The 21,087-nt window shown below is 42.1% G+C and overlaps 1 protein-coding gene across 1 annotated transcript in view; it reads left to right on the top strand.

The window, feature by feature from the left end:
- The window catches only part of LOC100691113 (glucosidase 2 subunit beta), a 157,914-nt gene that overhangs the window by 134,901 nt on the left and 1,926 nt on the right, over positions 1-21,087 (top strand). The window contains exons 13-14 of the mRNA XM_003450336.5: positions 2,796-2,867; positions 19,083-19,182. Of these exons, the coding sequence (XP_003450384.1) occupies positions 2,796-2,867; positions 19,083-19,182 (172 nt within the window). The remainder of the gene's footprint in view (positions 1-2,795; positions 2,868-19,082; positions 19,183-21,087) is intronic.

Genomic DNA, 21,087 nt, shown 5'->3' with positions numbered 1-21,087 from the left:
AGAGATCACATGGAGGCTTGGGTGGAGGTGGGTTGGACAAAAAAGTCTGCAAGGGAGAATGAAAGACAAACAGTGGGATTTAAAGTATGCAGAGTGAAGGCTGATTGGTTTAAAGAAGGCGAGCAGAAAGATGATTGGGCTACAATCGGCCTTGAGTCCTGCAGCGTGAAGCAGCTAAACACCTGGAAGCAGACAGTTTTTATTATTCTGCGTAAGAAAGGTGCCAATGAATAAAATGCACTAGGCGTTATTGTTGAATGTCATTATTTTGCATCCTAGCTTACCTTTCTAAGCTAAGATGCAACAATAGGCTAAATCGAGGTTAACATTTTCATCAAAGTTCATGTTGTAACTCTTCAGGATTAAATTAATTTCAAACTCAATCACAAAACATTGTTTCCTTCACTAAGTCTGACCTCTTGTTGACTCAGTCTTGATCCTGCTGTGCATATAGACCCTTATAAATAAATCTCATTTAAGGTAAAGCTTCAGTGTTGTGTGCTTCCCTTTATGCAGAGGTCCCTGTGTCAGCCAAGAAATAAAAAATGAGGCAATATTTTGCAACAAAAAGTATTATCATCACTGCATGAGTGCACCATAAATGTACCAAATTCCACTGCAGTCAATCCAAGACTTGTTGAGACATGTGGGGCTGCATTTCTTGCCGACATCATAGTAGTGCTGCAGATGCTCGTTATTTTTTCCCCTTATGTTTGAGCAGTGAAATACAGAGCAGACATGAAAGGATGAATGACTAAATAAAAGTCTCAAAAATGAGCCGTATTTAATTCAATCCGCAAACAAGTGTAAATAAGAGCAAATGAACTCGACAGCCAATCACTTACCTCTTTTCTGCCCCGCTGTCTCTGATGTTCATCGTTTTCATTTCTTTCATCTTCCTTTTCTCGCACACGGCTCTTCGTCGCCCTTACACTTCCCAGCCCACGTCTGGTTTTTTTTACACCATAGCCATTTTCTTTCCCTCCACCCTCTCTCACTCATTGTCTCTCCTCTCATTTCGACTGTGGGCATCCTCTCATAACAGCCACTGTAATAGTTCGGATGTCAAGGAAGTAAACCAGGCCGGCTTTCCTCCTGTAAGTTTCACCATGATTGTCTTTGATCAGTTTGTTAGTAGATTAGTGATGATAGTGGCATCTTTTGTCACTGTGGGAAGCCACTGAGCCAGGACAGACTAGACAAGATAGCTTTGATTTAGTTGACTTCTAGAGTATTGACTACAACTTGCTTTAAGTTATGCTTGTGTCAGCCATGGGAATTATTTTGTCAAGTTTTTCAGAGTAAGCATAACTTTGAAATATCGTTATGTAACTGTAATTGTTTTGTTACAATGTTGCATCCAGAGAGGTTTAGTCTCCACCAACTAATGGAGTACATGCTAAATGTTCAACTAAACTTGGCACAAAAGTTTGTTCAATGATCTCTTTGTTTTAACAATACTTCTTTGCAATAAATGTTATACGGTTGGAAGACCTGTTTATTTTCCCTTGAATGGTGCCACATTTTTAAGGAAAATGCATTTGTGGGTTGAGTAGCAGGGTTGAGTATGTTGGCTGCGCCCATGAACAACTTGCCAAATTAGATATATGCACCCTCAAGGGCTTCATGAAGGTAACTGTCCACTGAGGTGGACCCCGAGAATTGCATTCCCTATGGGACTTTGTTTCATTTCACACTGCTAGCGAGAACGCTAATGCCAGCATATTAGCTAGCTGGCAGTATGTACAGCAGCAGCTATGTACAACCACAGTAAGTGAGATAACACCAGGTTCAGAGTTCTGTACTTTTTATGTGCGGTTTCAGCAAAACAATTTAACTGGAAAGTAGACATGTGGCTAATAGCACTGACTTTGTGCTCTTTTAAAATAACATGTCACTATTTTCTCTACATTGCTAAGTATACAATGTTATATAAGGTAACAGTGTGCTGGGTCTTTGTTGTTTGTCTGAAGTTGGACTGATGGCAGCTTATAGTTGAAATGTTTTTGTCTATTTCTTGCCTGTTAGTAGACATTGTGAAGTATATTATAAAAAGAGCACCTGTACTGTCTTTTATACAAGGATACAAGGACTTACTAACCTTCGACAGACGCTTCCTAGGGGTACTCTACAGCTCCTGCTGCTGCTCCTGATAACCTCCAAAAACCCGACTAACAGATAATTTGTGCTATCATCCATAATTTGTCAGATATTCTTTGGTTGCTGCGGTCTTTTACTGTTTTATCATCTTTGTTCATCATCATCTATCCCAGGTAGTTCACAGAAAATGCTGCCATTTGTTTTTTTCCTTTGATAAGTCAAAATAAACCCTTAATAAAGCCTGGACTTTACTAGAAAACCTCTAGATTTTTAGAGCTATGTTTTGCATAAAATGTAACATCATCCAGAATGCTTTCAGAATGTCATTGCTAATTTCTTTTGTATATATGGTGGTTGCTGGTATTGCACCAATATCTTTGCTTATGCCATGACAGTACATCAGTCAAAGGTTCCTTTTGTCCTAAGGAGTACTTCCCCTGATGTAGAATGCTCCTGAGAACTGTGATGGTTACCAATCCCTGCGGTGGACTAGTCCCACTGGTCCGTTGTGTCTTTACTGGCTGTAATTTAGACTTGAACTTTTATCTGAGACCAGCTAAAATCTATAGTAATATCTTTAATGCCAGCATATTGGTGAGAAAGTAGAGAATCCCACTCTGACACAAACAATATTGTAAGTAAAACAGTACAAATGTATTTAGTGAGTACGTTTGGTTTTCATTTTGTCTCTGCAGGTATACTTATACCCTGTGCCCATTCAATCAAGTTACACAAAAGAGCACGGCAGGAGTAGAGGTCTCATTAGGGTAAGTACCTCAATCACTGTTTCTTTTGTGCACACAGTTAAAATCCCAATCACTGACCAGCCGGGGTATGTCTGGGATCATGTGGGAAAAAATTAAAGACAGTTTATAGAACGACATCTTTCCGAAGGGCTTAACAGAACTCTGCGTACTGTGGCCTGAGACATTTAGGTTCTATAGCAGACCATAGTCAATATTTTAATATGAAGCCACAAAGCACTTTTAGTACAATTCACATACATTTTCGCTCCCCTGGGCTTTCATCGTGCACTAAAAGCCAAGAAGGGCATTTTTCTCATTTATACCAATTAGATAAATTCAGTGACAGCATTGTTCATTTCATGATTCGACCTGAAACAAATCCCACCCCTGCACTCCCCAGAAAGCTCTTTAATCATTGTTACAGTGCTCATATGAAGTTACCCTAAGACCAATATTTGCACTATTGATTCTTTTTTATTGTTATTCAATCTCTGTTAGCTTCGTATGACCTTTAATCAGTCACTAACAGATCTTTATTATATTTTTAATACCTTTTGATCAATGACAAAACGGAGCAGCTTTCATATACTGCTGGGGTTATATTTCCTCAGCCTCCAAGGGTTTCAATTTCATCAAAAGGTTTACATTCTGGTCTTTTACCGTACCCTTGGGAATGGCTTTGTCAACTGTTGGACACAGGTGTGTATCAAGAAGGCCGTGTGCTATGAAAGAAGCCACTCAGTCCCCACTGAAATGCACCTTTAATTGTCATAAGCCTTTTTATTTTGATTTTTTGGAGATCCATCTGCTGTTAAGCAGTATATACCAGTGAAATATCTACTACTTGATTGTATTTTTGTCTTGCGTATGACTTTAAACGCTGGCTGTTATTCAGTCATTACTTTCGCTTCGGCGACCACATCACCTCACCTTTCTCTTCACCGTAACATCTCTGTCAAAAACAAGAAGAAAAAAGAAAACATACATCAAACAGATGTTTTTTTCCTGTTTATTTACTTACTTTTTCTTCTCTTATGAATTTTTGATTTGAGGTGATAATTATGGGATGTCGCCTCACTGTCCTTTTCCACTCTCTCATTAGCCTTGGCTGTCCGTCACCCGACACTTTTATAGGCTGCAATTATGGAAAACCTATTCCATCCACACTGACACCTATGCAAAAAGCTTTTATGATCCACGTCAGCTCCTCCCCTAAGAGGAGGACTGAGTTGCGCTGGTGTGTTTTTTCGACTCAGCAGCCACACAGACTAACGACTTGTTTTGCGGACGGATAATAAAAAGGTCTAAAATGACCGTGGAAAATTTGCGACACGGAGTCAAAACATTTTGTCTGCTTTGAGATGTGATGCCATTAGGGCCCAACTTGAAGTAAGACTCGAGATAATTTATCCGCAATTATTCTTCCGTGCAGATACAGTGTTTTTTTTCCCCTTTCAGGTGGAAAATTAATTGGAATCTAAAGCAGAGCTGTTTTCTTCTTCTTCTTCTTTTCTTTTTTTTTTTCCACCATCAACTCCCACACTATCTGCTCACTTTTGGAGCGTAAAGTGCAATGCTTCACCATGTTTTTAGCGCAGGAAAGAGGAAGAACAGAATGCTAACTGTGAGTAATGTGACCCCAGCTCTTCTGCCTGCCTGTCACTCATCATGGTATGGAAGGGCAGAAGGACTAAACGAAACCAATGGTCAAACACGCCAAAATCTCTGCCAAACAGGACTCGAGGGACAGATTTCAAATGTATATTTATTTATTTTTTTCCCCACATTCCAGCGTTTTTTCACGCTGATGACTAAGACTAAACACGATGTTGGATTTTTCCATTGAAGTCAGAGAAAAATAATAATGCTAGCTTAATATAAGTTGTCGTGTTATCACATGTACCTCATTGGTATTTTCTGGGTGTAGGCGGGCAGTGCGGCTCTATATGATGTACTATACTGTTTCCAGAGTGCGTGTAGTGAAGGTGGACTGCTTTCAGCTGAGGCGGGGGGAAGGGGAGGCACATGAATCATAGCTCGCATGGTGGGTATAAAGTTCATTTTTTTATCCAGACAGACCATCAGTCAGGCCTTGCAGGATATGGCCGGGCCTCCTGATATCAATCTGCATGGAGGCCTCCTCTTTCTCCCCAGAGGGGGTGAGGAGGGAGAGGGGAGTGCTTTGATTTAAACGGCAGCATTTATCACACCTGCTCCAGCATCCTAAAGGACAACCATGTGAGACAGAGAAGAGGTGGCGGTGGTGTCGGAGAAACAGCATTATCATGCGCGGCCTCCCACTGGAAGCGTAGCTGCCGTGGCGATGACATTGCTAATACTCGCTCGTACGATTTTTTGACTAATTTGGATTAGTCGTGTTACGTTTCCGCGGCATTAAATTGATGGCGCCGCTGCCCAATTTCGATTACGGCTCACGGCCTGCACAGTTTGCGAAGTGTGTCACGGCTCATAAAAGTTGAAATTGTACCCTGAGCCTTAACCTTCCTTCATGCTTGGTTTTGCAGCATAGTTTGGCGTTAGACCATTAACTACACAAATGTTTGCGAGGAACAATAAATCAACCTGGCAACGCTTTCTTTTGCAGCTGCTCGCTCTTATATTGTGGCCACACACTGCCAAAGGTTTCATAAGGCACAGCAGTCACTCTCTGTGCTTCCAATTATCTGTAAACGCAGATATTATACAACACATATTCACCTCTTGAATTCCAATATCTCTGTTTTCCATTTAGCTTTTCTGCCTTTCGGCCTCGGCGTCACAAGCGCTTCCTGAAATGGCTATTGTAACACTAACATCAGCCATGATAATGATAATAGAATAGGAGAAAATGCTTGCATTGCGACAAACACTATCCCAACGTGACAGCGTCGTCCATCTTCATAATGTCCCCGCGGTACCCACCCCCGCCCTCCTCCTCAAAGGGCAGACATGCAGAGCTGCTAAATGCTTCTGGAAAAGTCCAAACAGAGACGCACGCGGGCAGATCTCTTGCTACCTCTGTGCTTATGCGAGGTATTGCAAGCACTGCCGTTACAATTTGTTTGATGGAGAAACACCACATGCAGAGAATTAATACTGTGTTAACAAACAGAACATCGATCATATTGTCACCAGCATGTCACATTAATTTCCAAAAAGCCAATGTGGTATTGAGATCACTCCTTACAACGTGGGAGGAAATTTGGACCGTTCTTCCTTAGAGAACTGCTTCAGTTTAGCCATATTCTTAGTGTGTCTGGTGTGAATGGCTGGATGTCTGGGCTCTGACTGGACCGCTCCAAAACACAGATTTTCTTTGTTGAAAATCATTGTGTGCCAGAGTTGCTTTAATGTTTAAGGTTATTGTCCTGGTGTGTCATCCAGCTAGTGCTGACCCAAGGCCACAGGCCACAGGTCACGGGGGAAAATTGTGTATTCCCCAACCGGTTGGCGAGTAGTTGCTGGATAGTGAAATCGATTGAAAAGCGGGTTCTGCACCAAAAACCTCTTAGTGATTGCTGTGGTCAATAGCAGATTGCAGCAGTCATCTATACTGTGCACAGAGGGTGTGTGCAAGCACTCTGAGACACTCTCACTCACAGTCTCTAGGCCTGGATTACTAAGGACTAAGTAAACCAGGTAGTTTACTTTTCCCTCAGTGATGAGCTATTTGGTGCCTCATGTGGTCAGCAGGTCATCTACCTGTATGAAGGTCGGTGGATTGATCCGTCTCCTACAATCCATGTGTTGAAGTATCCGTGGGCAAGATCCTGAACCCTGAGTGGACTGAGTACGTTTATCTGAGTGTGTTTGTTAGATAAAAGAGCTTAGGCACAGATCAAAGAATGTGTGTGACTGGGTGAATGTGCTTTGAGTGCTCAAATTGAGTAGAAAATAAGTTCATTTACCATTTTTAAGTTGGTCTGCCCCACTGCCCCAGGCGGCTGCCCCTCTCTGGTTCTGCCGGAGGTTTCTTCCTGTTAAAAGGGCGTTTTTCTTTCCCACTGTCACCTAGTGCTTGCTTATAAGGGGTCGTCTCATTGTTGGGCTACTGTCTCTCTATGATTGTAGGGTCTTTACCTTACAGTATAAAGTGACATGAGGCGATTTTTGTTGTTATTTGACGATATAAAAATTAAAATGGATTGAACAGAATTGATTGTGTTGGGAAACTAGCAGCTTCTTTTGTTGTTTTCTAATTTCATGCTGCTGATAAAACAGGAATCAGCACCAAAGATTCCTTCAAGCTTTAGCCTTTTACTGCATTAAACATCTTTAACTTTTAAAAGAGTTTCCACAAAGTGCTTTGTCAACATTTAAGCAGTTAGCCTAATGTTTAAACCCCCCTATTTTTCTTTATATTCACAACAGTTACAGAAAATACAATCTCTGGAAGGTATGCCGTCATCACAATGTCAGGCTGTAATAAATTAGAAATATTTATGTAGGTGCCTTTAAACTCGCACTAGGCTAACCACACAGAAACAGATTGAGCTGTAGTGATACCAACAAACACAAACTAATTTCTTAACATTAAACAATTTGCGCCAAATGCAATAAAAATGTATAAACAACGTGAAAAAACACAGATCCTGTTAAAGATTTGAAATGTGTGGCCACACAAAACCAAAAGAGGAAGAAAATGCATTAAGGGAATGACGGTGTCTTATTAATAAAGATGCGTTTTCCTGCAGACAGAGGAGGATGGGATGATTTAAATGTATCTGCGAAGGAGGACGGGATCAGTTGAGGGGGTCATCCAATGAGTTTTTGTTTTGGGACTCCAGGGAAATCAGGTGGCCACGCAGTCAGGGTCATGGGGGCCAGCGTATGTTGCCCCGCAAAGTTCAAGGAGCTGGGCCTTCTATTGTGCCGGGGTCAGACCGCTCTACACTCATCATCATTGCAAGCACACGAGGAGGGAGGGAACAAAAAGGCAGTGCTAAAATTGTGCAGGGGCCGGCGAGCAGCTTGCTTGCTCACCCTTTGCCCTTGGAAACACGCTGTGTTTGACAGTCCAAGCTTGGAATGCGCCCAACATCCAAAGCTGAAAACAGGATAGACAAAACAGGAATAATAATAACTCCTAGACACACTGCTGGGCGGCTATAAGCAGACAAGCCATAAAACAGTGGAAGACTACAAAGGGAAGATTTACACCACACCTATGACTCAGGCTCACACTTTCAAAATAGGGAAATATAATAAGGAAAGGTTATAAATGTTTCAGTATATGAATATTATGATTGAAGCTGATGCATGGGCTGTAGAGGTAGGCGCAGACTGTGCTAGTGTGCTATCGAGTCAAGGGAGGAAAAGAAAGAGTATTGTGAAATGGGGGGAGAAAAAAAAAAGGCTATTAGTGTTGTCAGTTTCTCCTGCTGGTTCATATCGCTCAGTATTCAAACCCACAGGTCTCCCTTGAACTGCTTTATTGAACAGTAGATTTTGAAACAGAAAACAGTGGAGAAGTGAGGTAGCCTAGCAACATTGAAACCACAGTGAATGACTGTGTATGCCCACTGCGAAGGAGCCAGGCAGTTGAAATGACAGCGCAGAGCAACCCCAGAGAGAGTGGGATGTGCTGGCCACCGTGAAAAATACAAATAGGGCGGCTGTTTGTGGCGGTATGCGGCAGACATACGTATGCCGCTTCCAGAGTGGCGTTTTCTCGGGCTAGCGTTTTCTCACACCTAGGCTAGGCTCACTTACGTGACCCCATGTTGACCACATGACCACACAAAAGATCACCAGAACGTTGGGGAGGAAAATTTTCCCAGATACTGACAAGAAAAAGAAAAAAAATGCAGCTATTCAAATGCCTTCAGGCTGTCTGAGTCCTTTGGGGGGGGGGAGGGGGCACTAGTTTGAGCAAATTTATTAGCACAAACCTAAGAAAGGAGAGACCACTCTTTGTGACCATGGTAATATGAAATATGCTCAGTGGATCGATAAGAGTCAGTTCCTCATGAATACAGCTGAAAAGCGCCACGTCTTTTTAGAAGCATTAAAAAGGAATGAGGTCCTGATGGAAAACATATCGCCTCCGTTCTCATTTTTAGATTGATTACTATTCACTCGCAGTTTTCTGCAGCGCTGCACACGCATAAACAGGAGAAAAGCACCGTCGCTAATTATCTCGATAGGTGGCCATTTCATTGCACGGCAATCATGAGGGAGTTTTAAGATTATTACTGTAAAACCACTTGAGCACTAGCAGATTACGAATGAGCACAAAGACACTGAACATCGACCCGAGACAGGAGCGATGCACATCGTCGTCTCCTGACGAAATAACCTTACTTGGGTTGCTGGCTACGAATGAAAATATGATCTAATAATGTGTGTCATTTTCTGGGCGCTATTAGCTGATTTTTTTTTAAGATTTCCCAAAATCTGTGTAACGTGTCGGTGAGAAACGTTAGATTCAGAATTTTTGTGACAGCAGTTGAATTTTTAACATTACTACCATCAAAAAGGCTGCAGTGGAGCAGCATGCACACAGACATAACCACAACCTACATCCTCCACATTTATAATAACCAAACACAGCCTCATGGCCACGTCAAGCCACAATCATGAAACATTTGCCAAAAAAGTCAAATTTTTTGAGACTTGAGTCTCAGTACTACATGTACTGCTTTATTGTGCAATTTATTTACATTTTATGGGGTGATGATGTAGAGCTCTCAAAAGCTCACATCTACCAAATATGATACACTTGACGTTAACGGGTTTAGATGATGGACGCTACGTCCAGATGAACAGAATCAACTTTTAGAGATTTACTTACCTGGATGATTGAGCATGCATCAAGACGGGTTTAGATCTTGTTTGTATGGGGTTTTTTTATGTTTAACGCATTTAATATTCACTCTCTTTCCCACTGCCACGGCCCCTCAGCTCGCCCATGTCCTCGTTGAACTGGTGACATTTAACTGGCTAGGTCTCATGGGAAATGGTGTTTGTTAAAGGCCACAAATCAGAGAAAATGCAAAGTTCATTTAAGTTTGGTTTTAAACCTCCACCTAGACATTCTCTCTGTCTAGGTGGAGGTAGAGCAGGTCACCTACTGATCGGAAGGTTGGTGGTTCAATCCCTGGCTCCTCCAGTCTGCATGTCAAGTATCCTTGGGCAAGATACTAACCCCAACTTGCTCTCCAATACATCCATCGGAGTATGAATGTGTGTGAATGTACTTAGAAAGCACCGAGTATAGATAAAGTGCTTGTGAGAATGGGTGTGATTGGGTGAATGTGGCTTGTTGTATAGAGCGCTTTGAGTACTCTGGGAGAGTAGAAAACTATGGTGGACAATAAAAATTAATCAACATTATTATAAATGCACCAGTTTCACAGCTCCAGCCCTTTGGCAGTACTGAACCCAGTGTAAACTGTGCAGTCAGGCTGCTTTCCCCAAGATTAAATATTGTATAATTTGCATTGTTACAAATTGTGTTGCTTACATCAACAGTTTCATTTTGGGATGCAGCGCACATAGCAGTGGGTGGGCTAGATCAATAGGAAAAGGCAAAGTGATATCTGTACAGCACAAACACACATTGTCTCCACAGACTAATAAACACCAATAACTCTTATAAAAACGCTGCCGCTGCTTTCAGTCGCTTTGGTTCGTTCAAGTCGCGGATTCCCTCTTAAATTTTGGCTCGATATAGAATTGGCATTATGCATAAAACGATATTTTCTGACTAATGTTATGGCATAGTGTTTAATCCTTCAACACCCACCATGCTGCTGCAGGTGGTTCGCTTATATGCGAGCAAATATAACTTGTTTATTGTTAGAACTTAGCGGCATTACAATGTCTCTGTACGCTCCACATCGCACCTGGGTTATATTAACAGCAGGTCGATCCTTTTGAAAAACTCTCACCTTTTTCTAGAGCTAATATTTCACCTTTTTTTATTATTTGCAAAGTTTCTTGTTGCAAGCGAGTTCAGTGTTAATGCATAATAGTCGACCCGTCACGTGGAAAGTAGGCGCGCTGCATTTCCACGCGTGGCAAAAAGACTAATGACTGTTTGTTGCTCCGCTCTCCGCTTTTCTGTTTTTTTATGTGCTCACTTAATGAGTGCAGGGATGCTCCCTTTCATGTGTTCATATCAAAGCCAATCCCTTAATTGTTTTGATAGGCAGTTGTGGGGAGAGAGAGAGAGAGAGAGCGGGTTAAAAAAAAAGTATTTATTTTAATTACTTATTTATTTGTTTCATCTTATCTAACCCGTAATGATTTAACCTACAGAGCAGCGACAGTTCCACTGGAACAAGTGCATAATTATACATTTAAGTGTTCTACTTAATGTGCTCGTTTTCAAGCTGTCAAGGTCATTCGCTGGAGTGCCATTAGTGAGGAGAGGGGCCCTCTTTACCTGGAAACATGGCAGCCCGCAGGATCATACAATAGTACACTAGTGCAGCCCACTCTGACAGCCAGGCAGATATAGAAATTCATTTATATAACACCCTCACTGATATAAGAAATGAAAGACCTATATATAAATATATATATATCTGTTCCTAATGTTTTTATGATATATCGTCCCTGCACTTAACAGCCCACGCGCTATCAAGGGGTAATGACTCTTGTGTGTCTGAGGAGAGGGTTAAAGTGATGGGGAGTGGGGAGCTGACACTGTGAACCCCCGATGGCCTTTCTGCTGGGTAGTCATGGCAACATCTAGCCCAGTCGTTAATGAGGCACAAGTGAGCTGTTAACAGAATACTGATTTGGGTTTGACATCAGCCCTGATTCATATCTGTCAGGAGGTGTTGATGAAATATGCACCCCGACTCTGCTTTATAACCGCGCATAAAATGGCCTCGGCGTGCCGTCTGTGCGGCGAATGCAAAACACAACTCGCCGCGCCTGTTGTGTGTTACAGTTTCACAGCGATGACGTGGGTCAGCGCGCTCTACCTTAGGAGAAGTGTGCTCCAGAACAAAGAACCGTGTCTTTACGTAGTTCGTCCGTACACCGTTACATGTAACGATGCATCTCGGTCTCGTTTTGAAAACTTGCATCCCAAATATGGTGGAAAAAGGCAATATGTTTTCTTTGTGTGTCATTCACATGAAGCAAATTGAAAGCAAAGCCCTGACTGAGCATGTGCCCTTCACATGTTCCTTTGCCTATGAATTATTTATTAAGGTGCTGGGCACCGTGGGTGGTCGGAGGGTGAGAGGAGTGTCAGTGACTGGCGCAGTAATGACAGTGCTTGGGCTCATCTGAGAAGGCTGCTCTCTGATTGGTGACCTGACATGAGGAAGTAAAGGTTATAGCAATGCCTGCTGCTGCTTCTGCTGCTTTGCTACGAGATGAAACATTTCCTTTTTTCCCCCCTTTTCCGTTTTATGGCGCCGTTTCGCAAAATCCAAATTAACCACCAGCGCCCAAATTACTCTCTCTACCTGCCGGTGCCCTGGCCCGTCTCATGCTGTAAATGATTACGGCATTAACTGCATAGTGAGGGGACTAACGTGCTGCTCCAGACCCCGTGTTAAAGCAGCAAAAGCATAGCTGTGAGGTATAATTCATTTGCTGCGGCAGCTAATGAGTGGATGCTACAGTGGGAAGGTGACAGTAATAAGCACAGACATTACACCATCTTAACATAGGTACTGTATTTCATTAGTACTGCAGGTGGTGAGGATTCAGTATAAGGACCCGGTTGTTGAAGAAGTTTTTATAAGTAATTTGACGCTGAGCTGGCATATCTGATGTGACAGTTCCTGTCGCTTCATGGCTGCAAATGAATAGAGCGCTTCTGAAGGAGCGGGCTTGATGTCGATGCTCTCTGTAACAGAAACTGATGGGAGTCGCCTCTGAAGCCGTTTATCTGTCGGTAAATTGGCGTGACGGTTGTGTTTTTACTCGACTGTTTCTGGTTGCCAGACATGCTTGCAGTGAGATGTAATTGCTACCTGATTGTTTAATGTCTCTGCTGCGTTTTTGTAGCTTGTCCTTTGAGTAAATGTTAAAGTAAACACGTCCTTTTTTGGGTTTCTTTACTTCACTTTGTTTTTAATGAACTACAATCTTTCACTAACTTTGACTAAGCGCCATGAGAACCTAAAATAGCCGCGAATATTTGTGACTTCAAGCACGTTGGCATTAAATACTCTTCCTTCTGCGTGATCATTCTGAAACACTGCAGATTCAATCGAGATTTTCTCATTCTGTCGGTAGTGAAATTCATCATTTTTAATCACAGCGCTCACACGAAAGCCATTTGTAGAAGAGAGGATTGCATTTTGAAGAATACAAGTATGAGTTTTTTATTGAAAAGCGTGTTTAATTTTGTCTTAAGAGAAAAAAGTGATTGAACTTCCACTTATCAAAATAAAGTCTAAAGTGCTTCCTCCCACAGTCCAAAGACATGCAGTTAGTGGGGTTAGGTTAATTGGAAACAATAAATTGCCCATAGGTGTGAATGGGGGACTGAATGTGAGTGCGATTGGTTGTCTCTGTCTATGTGTTAGCCCTGCGACAGACTGGCGACCTGTCCAAGTGTACCCTGCCTCTCACAGCTGGGATAGGCTCCAGCGCGCCTCACGACCCTATAAGGATACGCGGAAGTGAATGAATGGATAGACAAAAACAGAATTCTCAAAGCTTGAAAGTCTGTATTTAGTATGACCACCTTTATTCCTCAGCACATCTAAACTCTTTCTCATAATTTCTTTGAAGAGTCTTCAGGAATAGTTCTCCAGGCTTCTTGAAGGACGTTCAAAGCTCTTCTTTGGATGTTTCTGCCTTTTTTTCTGTTCTCTGTCAAGATGATCCTACACTGCCTTAATAATGTTGAGGTCTGGGGAGACCAATCCATGACTGATAGTGTTCCACTGTGTGTTTTTCTATCCAGGTTTGCTTTTACTGCATTGGCAGTGTGTTTGGGATCATTCTCATACTGGCAAATGGAGAAATACTATTTTCTTCCTGCCAAAATGTGTTGTCTTTGACCCACCCACCAATCAAATAGGCTGGTCATTATTTTGTTGGCTATGTAGCATCCTTAGATTCAGATTCAGAGAAGTCTAGCCTGTGTTTCAGGTTAGAAATGAACGTAACAATGTGTGCCGTTTTGCCTGGTCACTGGTACCTTCGGTTTTTAATGCTCAACAAGCATTTAAAGTCGACCTTCAGTACGGGTTGCAATGCTCTATTCTGCTACTGCTTCAGCATAGTATGATGTAACATGTCAGGATTAAGGTGTCACGTATGTCCCGATACAGACAGAGGGTTACTTTCTTTTTCACTAAACTGTATGTGAAGCTATGAAGTTTCATGAATGCATATACTCTATGCAGGTAGTTTGGTTTTAATGCATGATAGGTTGATGCTTCGTGTCATTTACTTCAGCTTTCTAATGTCTACATAGATACAAAGAAACCTCTGTAGGCAAAAATAGTTGAGGAAACATTCTAAAAGAGGCCACCATGGTCTTCTTTTCCCGATGGTCCTCTCCAGTGAAGGCCTGGGGTCTCACATGCACACTGACATGCCCATTAAGGCATGCAAAAATACACTTTTGGCCCAGATTCTCCCCCCGCTCAGTATCTGCAGGGTGTTTGAGCACCAGAGTAGAGTTGTCCAAAATGATAATTGCTTCTGAAAGGCTGATTTGTGGCTGTATCAGAGGGGGTAACTCTCCTGTCATTGTTGAGCGAGATTAGCCGTGGATCTTCGGGATTTATCACTCGAGGCATACGGATTAGCACTGCGATGAAGTTTAAAACAGAACCGCTGGCGACCACATCATTTTTGAGAAATAAGAGGAGCTTATATCAGCTCAAGTCATTATCAGAAGAAGAAAAGGGGCCTAATCAGCTCTTTTAATGCTAATTACTCTTCATCAGGATTAGATTATATATATTAAAACAAAAAAAACCTGCTCTGACAGCTATAAAGTATTGTTTTAAATTCCTGAAGTGACAGTTTGGATAATCAACAACATACTGTAGTCCCACCCCCATCTTTTCTAATATATACATATAAACACACACAGCACGCCTGTTTGTGGGCACTGGATTAAATGAAATCACAACTCCACCTGCTTTTCAGTATGTCAATAGAAATCACACCTTAGTGGAGACCAAATTAAATGAAATTGCCTCCCTAATGTGCACGGGTAAGAGGCATGTCTGGATTCTCCGAGGCCCACCATCTCACCAGCAATGCAAAGTAGATGTACAGATAATAGTTTTAGCTGGCCGGATACGCTGCTATTACAGGTTTATCTTTGATGGAAGGTGCCTTTTATAGCATTAAGAGAGGCCAGACAAAGAAAGGATCGTAACGCAGATATCTGGAAATAAGATTCTGGACGTTTTAAGCCTGAAAAAGAGCACGGCTTCAATATCTTCCATCATTAATCACTAAAAAGGAAGTCTGGGTTTGTGGACCCTCGTTTCCTGTGGTTGGAAATGGATTTCTACCCTCCGCCGGCAGCGCTAATCTATTTACATACTCAAAATATGTTCGTCCATGCCATTTTTCTAAAAACAGAAAAAGACGTCTGTTTTTTTTTGTTTGTTTCTCGTCGCTGTTTGAATAGTAATGTTTGGAATTCTCTGTAGCTCTGTTCAAACAGGTGCAGTAGATCAGCCAACAAGAAAATACATATAGTAAAGCAGATCATTTAAGGAGACTGACCCTGCTGCTACAAGTGTGAGCGAGCATGATTTGTGTCATGGCTGCAGCTTAAAGCCAAACTGTGACAAATTGGATGAGAAAATGAAGTTGTCACTGAGCCAGAGGGGTCAATTTGCACATTTGGGTTCAGCTATATTGTCTGTCACGGGGTCAGAGTAACATATAGTAATGTTTATGCACCCTGGTGCCTTGAAATTAAGCAGTTTTCCACAGGTGTGAACACCTGGCAGTGCACTAGTCTGTTGATAGGTGTGGAATGGCTTTATAAAACGGCCTGCCAATACCGACTGCGAGTAGGTATTATTACGGGGAATGATCTGTCAATAAGATTCCATCTCCCGACTGGAACACTGGATTGTGTTGGCCATATCTCAGCAATAACTCAAGCCTAATTGACGGGGGCCTATGCCGCCTCCTGGGGCACGAGAGAGCTGACAGAGTGAGAATGGAGATTAAGGAAGGAAGTGAACGAAGGTGAGGCGAGGGGGAATGAGCTGTGCGCGCGTTAGGGGGATTGGGGGGCTGGAGGGGGTCGGGATGGATGAGCCGGCGCAGAGGTGATGCGCAAGGGATCGCCGGTCAACTCGCAGCGCAAGCAGGAGCGCTGTCGCTTTCTCCACTTGGCATGTCTGCCGGCCCTGACAGCAATCCATTTGAGGGCCTCCTGGTGCTAACAGAGTGCTAAAACCCAATCAAACAGGCTCAAAGGAAAAAGGCGAGGCGCTCGGTCCCGAGCCGGCTCCCACTTGTGTGAGCAATTCACCTTCAACTGACCCATTCGGGCGTCTTAAATAAGCCATGCGCTTCAAGGAGAGTAGAAAAGTCACGCTCGGGGACCTGAAGACAGCTGTGTGTCCGTACAAGCAGGAGAGTGTTTTTGAAATCAGAGATGACTCCATATTTTCTCTCGTTGAGGTCAAAAGAGGAAAAAAAATATTTAGAGGAGTGAAAAATTCTGCATTTCTTGGAAAAAACATAAACACCCAGAATAGAGAGTCCTTTTTTTGTTTACAGCCTCTCATTATGACTATAATAATTAATTATTATTATTTCATGTGTGTCGTTTAAGATTTATGATAACTTGGGTCAAAAAGGAAAAAAACTAACAAATTTTTGTTGTTGTTGAGCTTTAGAGCAATGCACTTTACTCAGTGTCAAGCTGTCAGCGTAATATCCTACTGAGATCAATTAGAACCACCAATAAAAATATCATAATAGGTCATGAAATAAAGCAGATTAGCCTTCATAATACTAAACGCAATACTCAGAGCAGCTCTTGCTATGTTAATCCCCTGCGGAAAGGTCAGTGCAAGCACATTGATCAAGGGCTGGGTCCTTGTGACAGGATTGGCACTGGTGACGGATGCACTTAGGCAAATTAAAAGAATACTTTGAATTTATAGCTTTTTGCAGCTCTTTATCTTGGCTGATTAATAGAAGACCAACAAGCCATTAGAGGGGGGAGGGGCTGCAGGTTTATTTTTCCCATTTGCTGTATGTTTTCCGGAAAGTGAGGCAAAGATTGATTCTATTACTCGCGCTTTGTCTTGACAGGAAAATAGTTCCTAGCTGGAACAAGAAGGCAAGAGATCAGAGCGAGACATATTTCAATAAATTCTTCAGTCAGTCGTGCACCGAGACCCCCCCCCTCTCTCAACAGGATTACAATCTTTTTTAAAAATCAGTGCTTACCACCAGCGCCGCTACAGTTGACACCACCTCAAAGAAGCTGCTCGAGCTCAACAAAAGATCAGAGGAAGTTAGCCAGTAAAAACATAATGAAATGGCATCTGTCACTACTGTGTTGGATGGAGTCCACTGGCACCCTGGTTTGCTTTGGTTTTCATAACTCCCCTTGAAATGTTTGGTGAGAATGTAATTAGCTAGCACTGGGCAGGCACAGCCTCATTCGAGATAGGCTTCTCTGTTTTCCTCTTCTCCTTCCCTCCTGCACACAGTATTAATTCTGACAAAACGGTAATTAATATTTCCCCTCCATTGTTGAACAGGAGAGGGGACGTGATTGTCGGTGCCAGGAACCAAACAAGGGCACTGCCAGGCTGCCCATCTTGCCAGCTTTTTATTTTCGCTGAGAGAAAGTGTTTTTCAATAAGCCAACTGAGTGGTGTTTACAAAAAAGGAAAAAAAGTTGTGTTTTTTTTGGCTGAGTTGGTCCTGGTTAAGTCTTAAAAGACCATTTTTGACCATTAGATAGGAACTTTATTTCCACACAAACATGCACAAACTTAAAGGTACATTAAGTCGTTTTTTTATGTTATTTAATAGAAAAAAATAATATTATACTCAAATATACATTGATTAGTGTTTAATTAATTGATGTGTTCTCATAAACGTAGAATTAATCTATTAAAAATACATACAAGTGGGTGCTCTTTTGTAGAAGCTGCCATGTTGCCCCGTCATCTTGAACACAGTGGCAAAGGTGGACATTGCCCTTCCACACATTTGTGTTTTACCTACATGACTAGAGGAGGTCAAATATGTAATATTCGAAATGCAGAGGGGATCTCGAAGGTGTCCACTTGTAGTGGAGGAACATTCACTGAACCTTCATGCTTAAAATATGAGGAATCTTATTCGTGTTTTATCATTGGAGAAGAGGTCCGCTTCGCCTAAGAAGCAAAAACACGAAGGAAAAAGTCAACATCACTGGCATCTGAATAAAATGTCAACCTCTTCCTCTTCACCTCAAGCCTCATTCTCCTGAACTGAAGTCCGAGTTTTAACACACAAAACGTTCTTATTTATTCCCAAAATTGTCACAGTTACTGTCCTCAGATTACACCTGCGACCCTCCCGTCTCTGGACAGCTGAAAAGCAAGCTGACTAAACAGCAGCCAGCTAAGTTTACCAAGCATCACTCACTAAGATCCAGTGTTAGATCCATTTCAAAAACTGTTACTCTTACTGACAGAAAAGTTCACAATATCCTCAGGAACTCAGTATCAATATCATCAGACACAAGTAAGCGTCACCGACCCATCAAGTCGTATCGGTCTTTACAGTCATATCAACCATTATAGACACAGCTGTTTCTAACCCGGCATTGGCCGCTGAGGTAAACAGTGGACTGACAGCCTACCTAGAAAGCAAAAGTCTCTGTGGTGGATCCAGACTCTTATTATTATTGGAGTACAGTCACTACTGATGAGCAGTGGCCAAAGCTGTGGACTCGGAACGGTGAAAACTTAAAATACTGCAAAATATTTAATCGACACATTGTTTTTTTTATTCCTGATTCATTGTAAAGTGTTGATATTATTCAAAGATGTCCTAAAATGTCTTTTTACACGTTGTGCCTGTTGGATACATGGGGTATAATCTAAATAATTCTCTCTCTTGGCCGACTAAAACATGTTTGTCCTGCAGCGGCCACCGTAACGACAATTATGCACTTAAATTTGAAGGAGAAAGCAAACAGAACTCTGTTGAATGCAATCGGCAATGCGCTGACATCTAGTGGTGAAATTTTACACACTGTACCTTTAAGTAAAATAACATATATTGTGTCTTAGGTCATTTATATTTTTAAACATTTTTCAGGATGTGGGGGATGTGGACAGGAAAGCCAAAGAACCACTACAGTCAGATGGTCTATGAGAATGGAGAGCCCTGCTGGCAAGGAGGTTCACGCAGTACTACAGTAAGCACAACAAACTGTATATATCTTTAATCATCCTTTACAACCCAAACCCTCTTACAGTAATGAGAGCACCAAGAGGCAGACATGAATAAACTAACAGATATTCAAATGAACAAATGGTATATGCACACACTGACAGACTGTCAGACAAGCAGATGGAAGGATGAAGGCTGTGCGCAACTCATTATAACTCCACCCAAAATAAAAGATGGGATACGGAGCCTGTTTTATTTGAATTCAGTTGGAGAATAATTTAGTAATTATACTAATGTTTCCTCTCATTTTATAAGCAGGGTACCAGGAGCAGAGCTGCCACCCTGCACATGCAGGCAAGGCTGCAAATCTTACGGTAGTTCTAGGGAAAGCAACAAGATGAACACTTGACTCGACGCCAAGTCAGAGCGGGGTAAATGGACACTGCACTAAGAGAAAACTAAAGGAAACAGGCAAACTGAGCTCCTTCTCTCGATGTTAACCAGGAAATAAAATGAGACCCGTGTCCCCCGGTCTGCCTCATCCCGGGCATGTGCATTTCAACAATCAGGATCGAGTCAATCAGTCCTCATGGCGTGCTCAGCAGCCTGGCAAAAATATGTTATGTCCAGAGCCAAGTGATTGAAAGCGACTTACCCCCCCGACACGCACACTGTTCGTCAGTCTGCACTGGTTTTCATGGTTAATGTTGCTGCTCCGTTTGCATTCATCTGCAGCGTTCTCCTCTTCTACATATTCCCAGCATCACACTCTCTCTCAGCCAGTCTTTATGACATCCATTTACATTTGTGTGTGAGAAATTTGCTCAGTTAAAAATAAAGCACATTTAATCATCTGATTTTCTGCGCCTGGCCCCCCTCTTCAAATCACAGTCCAATAAATGTCATTTGCAAATGCATGTACTCATGCCATCCAGGGGCCCCCTTTGAAAACACTAAATTGAATTCCTTTGATACGACCCCCTAACTCTGCGCAGACGGCATAAATGAAGTCTTGTCAGAAGTAGACGCTCATTATATTTGAAACGCTGAACCTCAGCTTTGGGTAGCACACTCTTTCATTGCAGTGTACCATCTTGTATATGCTGGAGAAGAGGCGCCAGTGATGTATTGTTTTGCTGGTGGATATTGGGGTAATCCAAATTCAAGCGGTGCACAGTTTATCTTGTGTGTCTGTGGGGGAAGGTGAACTCAACTCTTTCAGTTATTAATTAAGTTCTGTGTCTGTGGTCATTAAGCACGAGCTACAGCTACCACAGCCGGATCTAAACCAGCTCCTTTCATTGACTCATTCATGGATAATTCCAGATTATTACACATGCGATCTGCTTTTTGTGGCACCGACTGTGATTTTGACAGTATTGTAGTCAAGAGATTAATAAACACTAATGATTAAATTCAGAGTCGTGTATAAACACAGTGACTGAAGAAGAACCAGTGCATCATGGGAAGCTCCTAGCAGTCCAGGCTTATCGTAGCATAACTACAGTAAGGGAGGATTCAGGGTCACCTGATCCAGCTCTAACTATGAGTTTTATCAAAAAGGAAAAGTAGAGAGGGTGTTTTTCCTCCAGAATAATATTTTTAGTATATTTAATGGGAGTATGCAAAATTTTACTTTCATACTATGAAGCTTTTTCAGATTACAGGCCCTGCATGTACTTAAGCATGATTTGAAATGTTGGTGCTTTTATTTGACTTATTTCTCTCAGCATTTTCGAGCACTCGTAAGTACAGCGCTGACATTTTCAGGACTGAATAACACATTTAATCTCTGTTAAAAACTGCAACCCATTCGATTGAGGGGTGAGAGCACAGGGAGACTGGGCGAAACACAAGCTGTGGTAGAGAGAAAACATTTAATGAGATGCAGCAGTGATAGAAAAACATATGAGGAGTGAAGAAGAAATGC

The sequence above is a fragment of the Oreochromis niloticus genome, linkage group LG3 (assembly GCF_001858045.2).
Source record: "Oreochromis niloticus isolate F11D_XX linkage group LG3, O_niloticus_UMD_NMBU, whole genome shotgun sequence".
In the NCBI taxonomy this organism is placed as follows: domain Eukaryota; kingdom Metazoa; phylum Chordata; class Actinopteri; order Cichliformes; family Cichlidae; genus Oreochromis; species Oreochromis niloticus.
This window is presented reverse-complemented; position numbering and strand designations above follow the sequence as displayed.